The sequence below is a fragment of the Triticum aestivum genome, chromosome 1A (assembly GCF_018294505.1).
Source record: "Triticum aestivum cultivar Chinese Spring chromosome 1A, IWGSC CS RefSeq v2.1, whole genome shotgun sequence".
NCBI classification, from domain to species: Eukaryota; Viridiplantae; Streptophyta; class Magnoliopsida; order Poales; family Poaceae; genus Triticum; species Triticum aestivum.
In genome coordinates, this window is record NC_057794.1 from 428382921 (window position 1) to 428392734 (window position 9814).

Here is a 9814-nt window from a genome sequence, read left to right on the forward strand (position 1 = left end):
AACAAGAAATACCTGCCAATCTTCTTTCAGTTCTGAACACAATGGGCATATAGTGCTCCACTCTGGGCTTGGATAGTCCAAGAGGTAGACCAAGATAAGTAAAGGGAGTAAAAGGGAAGAAGCCCCTTCTGCAACTCATTGTATTGGTAAATAAATCCACATTTTCCTCCTCAATGTTAATGGGAATCAAATTTGATTCGTGGTAGTTAACCTTTCGACCGGTGGAATCAGAAAACGCCACACCAGTGCCTTCAAGTAAATCAAATTCAAATGTCTATAATCAGCAGGGAGAATTATTAAAGTAGCATCTGCATACTAAACTATAGGAAACACAGTGTGGCTAGGAACATTAAGAGGCCGTTGCAAGATGCCAAGATTCATTGCTCTGTCCAAAACCGCCTGCTCCTTGCCTGAGGCCTAGTAAAACATTTTCCTAGGAACCCCATTTAAGGGAACAGAGGAGCCAGTGTTTAAGATGGCATGAATCCAGTCATCAATCTACCTATTTTCAAAACCTTTTGCCTTGAGAATTTCTAGGATAGCATTATGTTCTACTTCGTCAAAGGCTTTCGCAAAATCAAGTTTTAAACCACGATTTGGTCTCTTGACTTGTGACACCGATGCAAGAACTCAAAGGCTCAAGCAACAGTCTTGAATGGACATCTCCTTAAGGAAACCATATTGTTTCAGTTGCATCACTAAGTTGAGAATGATCTCTTGAAGCCTATTAGCCAAGAGCTGGTAATTCGTTTGTTCATTGGATGTCACAACTTGCCACTAGCCTTGTGTTATTGTAACAAGAGCAAAGGGTGATATCATTCAGAGTTAATTAATAACATTACATGGGTAAACCCAAAATGATACATTGCGAAGCTTGGTAGTGCTACGGCACATGGCCATCGCTCAGGGATAGCTGATAGCCACAAGAAGAAGAAGAAGAAGAAGAAAACAGAGCAACTCCTGCCTGCATGACCTCGTAGCTCTCCTACTTCAGTACATGCATGAACAGTTGAACACACAAACCAAACGATTCACATAGGTGCATATCAGCAGCGAGGATCACTGCCAAAGTATGGAGTATGAGTCTATGACCGCTTGATAATCCCTGAGTTTATGCCGGGCAAGCGTCGCCTCCTTTGAGCCCCACCCCATCGATCTCCGGCGTGGTGGCCGTCGACTGATGCCGGTAGAGCGCCGTCATGAGCGGCGTCGCGATCACCGTGGTCGTCAGCGCCATGATCACGAAGATGGCGAACGTCGTGTCGTCCAGCACCTGCACGCACATGAGCCCGTGAGTCCTCGTACGTAACAATTGATAATTACATTTACAACGTCCGTGTGTATGCAAGTACTACTGACCTTCTTCTCCTTGCCGATGTTGAGTACGATGAGCTCCACGAGACCCTTGGCGCTCATGGCCACGCCGAGGGCGGCCGCCTCGCGCCTGGCCATGCCGGTCCCGGCGACCGCTACCGCGAACGTCCCGGTGAACTTCCCCACCACAGCCACGGCCACCACGAGCGCCACCATCCCCCACGCGGCCACGCCCTGGACGTTGTCCACATTCGTGTGCAGTCCGCTCGTGGCGAAGTAGAGCGGCAGCATCAGCCCGGACACCAGCGGCGTCACCTTCTCGCCGATGCGCTCCGCGAAGCCGTCCTCCCGGGGCATGGCCAGCCCGAACACGAACGCGCCGAACACGGGGTGCACGCCGATGGCGTCGGTCACGGTGCCCGCTAGGAGCGCGCACGCGACGGCGCATGAGCAGGTCAGGTTGCTTTCCGAGCTGCAGGGGCCTGTGCGGCGCGCCAGGCGCGCCATGAGAGGGCGGAGCGCGAAGAACGTGAACGCCACGAAGACGGCGCCCGACGAGAGGATGTAGACCGGAGCGAGAGGGGGTCCCTTCGGCTCGCGGCCCCCGCCGGACAAGGCGAGAGCGAGCGCGAGGAGCGCCCACGCGAAGACGTCGTTCACGGCGGCGGCAGCCATGGCGGTCTCGCCGAAGGGCACTCCGAGGAGGCCGAGCTCCTTGAGGATGCACGCGAGCACGGGGAGAGCGGTCACCGAGAGCGCGGCGCCGAGGAACACGCACATCGAGAGGTATGAGGCTTGGCGGGGCGCCGGGATGGCGAGGTCGAGGAGTGGCACGATACCGGCGGCGGCGAGCAGCGGAGGCACGATGCCGGCCGCTGCGATGGCCACGCTGCGGGGCCCCACGCGTCGAACGGCGCGGAAGTCGAGCTCGAGGCCGACCAGGAAGAGGAAGAGGAGCAGGCCGAGGCCCGACACGGTGTCTAGCGCGGGGGTGCTCCACTCCGGGAAGATCGTGCGGCGGAAGGCGCCCCACCGGCCCAGGGCCGAAGGTCCGAGCAAGATGCCGCCCTGCGCAAATTAGACATGCAAACCATTTACAAGCAATTCTACGAAAAACCATTTACAAGCGATCTAAAAAAGGCTTATATATTTTTTGGTCAAACTTCTAAGCATCTAGGAGTATTACCAGTATTTGTTACCTCTACCGAGTATCAAGCCTAGCCGAGAAGCACAAATTTTGTGCAACTTTGGGTCTAGAAATGTGCACACATCTCTAACCCTTAATCATAAAGTTGCACATAATTTAAAATTTTAAAAAATGTACAGCCACCGAGTTAACCTCTGGATAAAAAAACTAGTTGTTAATATCATGTTTATTTTGAGTGGGGGTTGTTAATATCATGTGCTAACCTTTAAATTACATGCCAAATGTGTTACCCTCTGAAATACAGGCTAGGATTTTTTTCCCACAGTCCAGGCCATGGCATGGGCTGCCTGGCCCAGCCACGCCTTTTCATGTTAGAATGCACTATAAAGATGATGGATTGGGAAAATATTTTCGAATGTAGCCTATATAAAAGTACAATTATTCCTAAGAAAACTATGTTGATCTAAAATAACCAACAGAGTAGTACCATTAACGATTTATATTCATCACATTTTGTTTCTCTGTGCAGCTCGCAAATAAAACTGTCTATTTTTTTGCTCATGCAATAATTGTATTTGCGCATCGACATATAAGGTGTTTTTTTTAATTTCTTCAAAACTGGTAAATGTATTTTTAAAAATCATAATAAAAGGCTACATGAAGCTTGGAAGCCAAAAACAATTAGCGTTTGAATTCTAATTCAAGCTGACCTCAGCATTGCAAAGCTACCAGAAAAGTCGAGTCTTTTATTTTTTTGCCGGGAAAGAAAAACTTGAGTCGGTAGTCTAGCATCTCAAAAAGTTTGTATCCAGGATCCTTCCACGATAGATGACTCATCCTTATTCTAGGTCTATAAAACGCGTCTAGTAAATTCTTAGTGCACTGGATCGTGTGATGTCAAACGAATGTCATCCAAGGCAGCAGAGCGGGTTGACAACGTCAGGTCGTGGGAGTCCACAATTATTGATGTGTTAGCCAACATGCAACAGTGTATGCACCAATTGTGCGGCATTACCGGGCGGTCATTTTTTTGCATGTCATTTTCAGATCATGGTCTGAATTGATCGCCAGCATCCTCTCTACTCTGGAATGATTTGGAGATTGCTCACCATGCCGCATGTTGGCGAATCTTCTACTCGTGGATATCGTCATGGCTATATAGCAGATAGTAAAAATACTGTTTTTAAAATGTAGTACTTTATTAGTTAGTGTTTGATCCAATCAAGCAATCTTAGCCATCCATAATAATTACGGTAGAATCTCCGCCAAACAATCACAGATCCAAGATTGAGAATTTTAGCAGGAACCATAACCCTTAATCTCTCTGCTCTGTTAGTTTCCTATATCTGATGACCACCTAATCATAATCTGTTATCTACCTCGGCAAGAAAAACATACTATCTACAATAATGAGTACACTTAAAGTGTAAATCTGGTTTCTCACTTTTTCCATTTACCCTTTTTTGGGCAATTTCCATATACTATCAGTATGCCTATGCGGTACTTTGTTTTTCTGACCAAAAACGGCATGACTCTGCTATGTACATTTAATTGTGTATACGTGTCTGTTTTATAATATAAAAGCGTTTTTGACACTCGAACGGAGGAAGTAGTACATTTCGGGCAATATGCATCGCTAGGCCTTAGTGACTTTCTTTTCGGGAGCATATATACCCGTGCAACCGATGTCAAGTCATGTAGTATGATCAAGGACTCAGGTTATTACGTTCTATATATAGACACACACACACATATAATTAGAGTTGGAGCATATAGATATATGCATATGAATACCAGGATCTCGGCGATGACCCTAGGCTGGCGCAGGGGCTTGAGGGCGAAGGCGAGGCCCTGCGTGACGACGAGCACGACGGCTATCTGCACCGCCAGGAGCGGCAGCGTGAAGTCGAGAGGGTTCTCGCCCTGCCACAGGCCGTCCGATGCCATCTTCACGGCCATGCTTGAGCTCTACTGCTAGCTAGTTCTGCGCGCACCCAACGGCTGGGATATGCTCCCTCAAAGAACAGCGGCTGGGATGGTAATCTTGATGCGCCTTTGTGTGTGCATGCACGGCTGCAGGTGCTTGTGGTTGTGCCTTGTACTGAATCAGCATGCACTCCCAATTTATAGGCGCGGGTCGACATGCAACCTGGCTAGCTACCCCGTGCACCTGATGATTCATTAGCTGAGTGGCCTTCTCTATCATTATCAAAGGGGGGAAATGGGGTGTACATTTGGACGGACGTGGGGAATGCTCAACAACTCCTGTACATGAATGAAAATTCGATTTCCTCCCTCTGTTAAAAAAGAGCTTTAGATATATCCTAAGTTAATTCTCAATCTTTTTTTAGAAACACGATGCAGACGCAGATGATCACATACACGCGCACTGACGCACACACTCATCCCTATGAATCCACGGATGCACGCGCTACCCCCATGAGCACCTTCTAGAGATGAGCTGACATATCTTAAAATTGACGAAGTCGCCACATATGCCTCGTAGTCGACGTCTAAAATAAAATCAGAAAAACACGACCACCTGTGCTAAAGTTTAGGACTTGAACCCGGGTTGGCAGGTTTCACCACAAGAAACTTTGATCTCCGGTATTTTTTAGATTTGAGAACTTAAAAAAGAATTCTGCATACCGATATTATAAGTATTTTTAGAATATAAAAAATTTGCCACCCATTACTTAGTGGCCAACGATACATTTATAATGTGGGAAATTCAGTAAATAAATGAAAAAAGAAAATAAAATGAAAAACATGCACTCCGTAACATAACTGGAATTATAAAAGAGTAATAGTGATAATAATGAATACAAATCATGATAACAATATTAGAAAAATTGAAAAGGGGGACTTGGAAAATTGTATAACTTCTAATTTCCACCATTTCCTCAATATTTTATGACTATAAGTAATACTCCCTACAAAGTTGTACAAAACAAAAGACACTTATTTCAGGACTGAGGGTATATATGTTTCCCATTTTGTATTTAAATAAATTATATGTTTAAATTTATAAATTTGTTATTATTTTTGAATGTCCCCCCTCTAATATAGTCTTTGTTTTTTCGCCTTTTTCCTTTTGTCTCCACTTTAGCTATTTATTTTATTTTCATTTTTATCTAAAATTTGGATGACGAAAACCCATAGGTTTATTTTCACATGAATATTATGTTGATGAAACAAATCGACACGTAAATGCCATGTTAGCTAAATCAAGTTGCCATGAACATTATAAACGGTGTTTGAGAGTTGACGAGCATCTTCTAACCGGTATTGATCTCTCAAAGTAGAACCACTAAGCCTACCATAATACGGACACATGCATGTATTTTTATTTTCTTTTTGTCGAAGAAGCCTAAGACCACATCTTATAAGTATCATAAAGTCTTTACAAACGCATCTTTACAGAAAAATGGAAATTACATCCAGTTCCTTAGGGGTGCTGAAATCTTCTCCCTCTTGCATCCACCGACGACGCGCCGTGAGCAAAGATGGATGATGCCTCTGGGCCTCGCCTCAATGGAGCAAACTTGCTTAAACCCAGGAGCTTATCATTTTTTCTTGAAAACTACTTACACAATACCCTAAATCTATTGGTTTAATTTTATCAATATAAACGGTGCTTAAGTCTTTCGAGCATGGCTATATCAAACCGATACGACCATCTCCAGATATATGTACCTATAACATTATCGGGATTTTCATACTTTGGGATTGACACAAAATGCACATACAGATAGCGAGGCCACAGAAAGTGCACGCGCACAAACTGATGCCTGCCTATCGGGGAAACGTACACATGCATGACATATGGTTCACAAATCATGCCACCACCCAGGAGAAAAACAGTAGACATACATGGCACATGCATCAAGTAAGCAAAGCAAGGTCGGCAGGGTGCCGGAGAAGTCCTGCCACTCGCTCCCACTAACGGAGCGGCAAAGTTGGTGAGTGGCGACTCTACGAGCCATGCGACTTCGATATTCCTTGCTCCGAGACGTTCCAGAACCCAATCCAACTGATCGAGCATGTGAACGCCACGGCTCCATCCAAGCTTACAGGTCAACACCGTGAAAGCAACTCCAACCCGTCGATTCAAACGGACGGCGATTTTATTTATTTGGGTCGGCCGCCCGCTCGACGTTCGACCTGTTTATCGTTTGGATCGATAATGCGTCCAACACGTCCATCAATATTTACTGGCATGGCCGACTGACCACCGTTTTTAAACAAATATACAAACATTTTACATAGTTTCACAAGCAAACAAAAATAGTATAGTTTCACAACCAATTTCACGAGCAAACAAAAATAGTATAGTTTCACAACCAAATAAAGTATAGTTTCACAACCAAATAAATTTAGCATGGTTTTACAAGCCGAGTAAAAATTAAATTGTTTCAAATACATATAAAAAAATACATTTATTGGTTGCCAACATGAGCCCACATATGTTGAACCAAATCATTTTGCAGCTGCATGTGGGTTTCCTAATCACGCATTTCAAGATGAAATTGGGTGAACTGTTCAAAAGTTGTCGCTCCTCCATGCTCACGCACAACATTCTCATATGAAACTGAAACCCTTGATTGTAGATATGTTCCGGGCGCTCATTCTCTACGATCATATTGTGCATGATCACATAAGCAGTCATCACCTCCCACAACTTCTTACTGCTCCAAGTCATAGCAGGATACCGAACGATGCCTCATCGAGATTGCAGAACACCAAAGGCATGCTCGACGTCCTTCCTAGCACTCTTTTGCTCTTGGGCAAATCTTTTCCTCTTCTCTTCGATAGGGTTGGGGATTGTATTCACAATAGTGGTTCACTGGGGATAGATACCGTCACCTAGGTAGTATCCTTTGTCGTAGTTGTGGTCGTTGATGGTAACATTCACTGGCAGGCTGTTGCCTTCGGCAAGCCCTGCAAACACCGGCGAGCGTTGAAGCACGTTGATATCATTGTGCGATCCGGCCGTGCCGAAGAAAGAGTGCCAGATCCAAAGATCTTGTGAGGCCACGGCCTCAAGTACGATAGTGCAAGCCCTGACATGGCTCTCATACTACCCTTGCCAAGCAGAAGGGCAGTTCTTCCACTCCTAGTGCATACAATCTATGCTGCCAAGCATCCCTGAGAAGCCCCTGCTGGCATTCATCGCCAACAAGCGGGCTGTATCTTAAGCAGTCGGCTCTTTCAAGTACTCAGGGCCAAACACGACAATCATAGCTTGCAGAACTTGTACATGGAGTCTAGGCATGTAGACTCGCTCATACAGACGTACTCATCAATGTGATCACCGGGCACTGCATATGCAAGAATCCGGATGGCTGCAGTGGATTTATGATAAAATGAGAAGCCAATCTTTTCAAGGGCATCCTCTTTGCACTTGAAATAATTATCGTATCTGACCGCCCCTCTCTAATACGGTTGAAAAGATACCTACCCATACGGAAACGTCACCGAAATTTATGATGTTTGAACAGTGGGTTGGTTGTGTCAAAGTAGTCCTTCCAAAGAAAGAAATGGCCGCTCTCTTGGTTGCGAGTCAACACCGAAAGATGCCCCGGAATGGAGCCACGGAACAATGGCCGCTGCCTATTAAGGTGGTCATGGACCAACACGTCAGCCAAGATCTCCTCCTCCTCATCGTTCGAGGAATCGTGAGAGTCGCAAAAGAAATTGTGGAAAAAGAACTCGTCGACCGAGTCAATTTTGTACCTTGGTAGACTGTCGAACGGCTAGCGGGCGTCGACGAAGAAGTTGGTCGGCGAAGAGAAACGCGCCTCCCTTGGACCTGGTGGCTTCCCTGGCGACGTCTGACGAGTGTGCTGGTGTCAGGACAGCGGGCGTTGTCGGACGAAGGAGCTAGCCGGGGCAGGGGAGGCGGCCTCCTGCTCGCAGCGGCGTCGGGGGTGGGGTGGGAAGCTTTGGTGCCCCGACGGCGAGGTGGCGGTCGCGGCTACGTGGGAGGTGACGGCGTTGGGGTGAGGGTGTGTCGGCACTGGCTCACGCGGAGGCACGGGAAATAGGCGGCGGCGGCGACGGGGCGACGGCGGACGGGGGTTTGCTGTCGATATGGGGTGGGAGAGGAGAGGATGGCCAATGCGCCACCAACTGGCGGGCCAAGGAGAGTAGTTGGCGCGCACCGTGCGCGTCCGCTTTGTGTCCGCGCCGACGTAAATGATACTCAAAATTGGGTCGAAAATGGGTCGACAGGCGGACGAAGAATGAACACACGTCCGTTTGGGTGGCGTGTTGGGCCGATTTTTCTGTCCGCGCCGATTTAAACAGACGCGTGCGGATGAAATAAGTCGGTGTGTTAGAGTTGCTGTGATGTCCATTGTGCGTGCACGTCTGAAAAAGGCAGCACGCAGGTAGCAGAGAGGTCGAGCAGCTATCAATCTGGGGTGTATCTGATGGCATGCATGATCACACAAGGTTGGAGCAGCCTGATTGGCACAGCAGCTCAGTGCGCTCCCCAGCTGACCACCGGATCCGGATGTCGACTAGATTAGAATTTAGTTTAACGAGCTAAGCTTGGGACTGGTTGGGGGCCATGATCGACGAAAACATTTCCGAGGATCTGTCTGGGAGATTGATTGGAAAGGTTTGCACCACCGAGATATGCTGCCAGGACTGATCAAGTTGTTTGTGGACGCGCTTTGGTGGGCTGACATGTCATTGCTGGATTGGGTAATCTGATTGTGGTAGACTGGCGCCTCATTCTGACTTGTCATTGGGCTAGTGGAGAGCGAATGAGCCTCATCAGAATGCTAGCTCACACGCAATGCCATGTCATCAAATGATTAACTAAGCAATGGATTCACGGAGGTTAACAAAAAAAATTGAAACAAGGCAAAAGATTTGTCATTTCATTGATTAAGAAAGAAGGTTTTGAACAAGAGGCGCAAAGCGGCAAAAATGGTCATACTCTCGCGGCATTAAACACTCATGTCCTTCGCACCCGCCACCGCCCAAAGAGACACCTCCTTTTTGATCTTACTGATTAGGACCATGGAAGGGATGGCCGTGTATCAAAAGACCCTGACGTTACGCTCCGCCCATATCTCCCATAAGATGAGCATCATCAAGGAGGCGAACGCCTTAGGGGATCCAAGGTGAATCTGTAGGTTGCCATTCCACCATTCTCTCACCGAAGCCCTCGTCTGCCAGACCGTCGTAGAAATGTGATGCGTGTCAAGCCACGGAAGAATATGATTTCAAATGCGGGTGGTGTAGCGGCATTGGAAGAGGAGATGGGCGGCCGACTTTTGACATTGCTTGCAAAGTGGCCAGAGGCCACAGTTTGGCCAGCCGCGACGTATAAGGCGATCC

General features: G+C 47.1%; 1 protein-coding gene across 1 annotated transcript; it reads right to left on the bottom strand.

Moving 5' to 3' along the window:
• Nucleotides 1–757: 757 nt before the first annotated feature.
• Nucleotides 758–4544, bottom strand: LOC123142847 (cation/H(+) antiporter 20). The gene is made up of 3 exons (XM_044561591.1): nt 4256–4544; nt 1360–2382; nt 758–1273 (listed from the first exon to the last, which is right to left on the bottom strand). The coding sequence occupies exons 1-3, from the start codon at nt 4418–4420 to the stop codon at nt 1112–1114; spliced, it is 1350 nt and encodes a 449-aa protein (XP_044417526.1). The 5' UTR covers nt 4421–4544; the 3' UTR covers nt 758–1111.
• Nucleotides 4545–9814: the final 5270 nt, after the last annotated feature.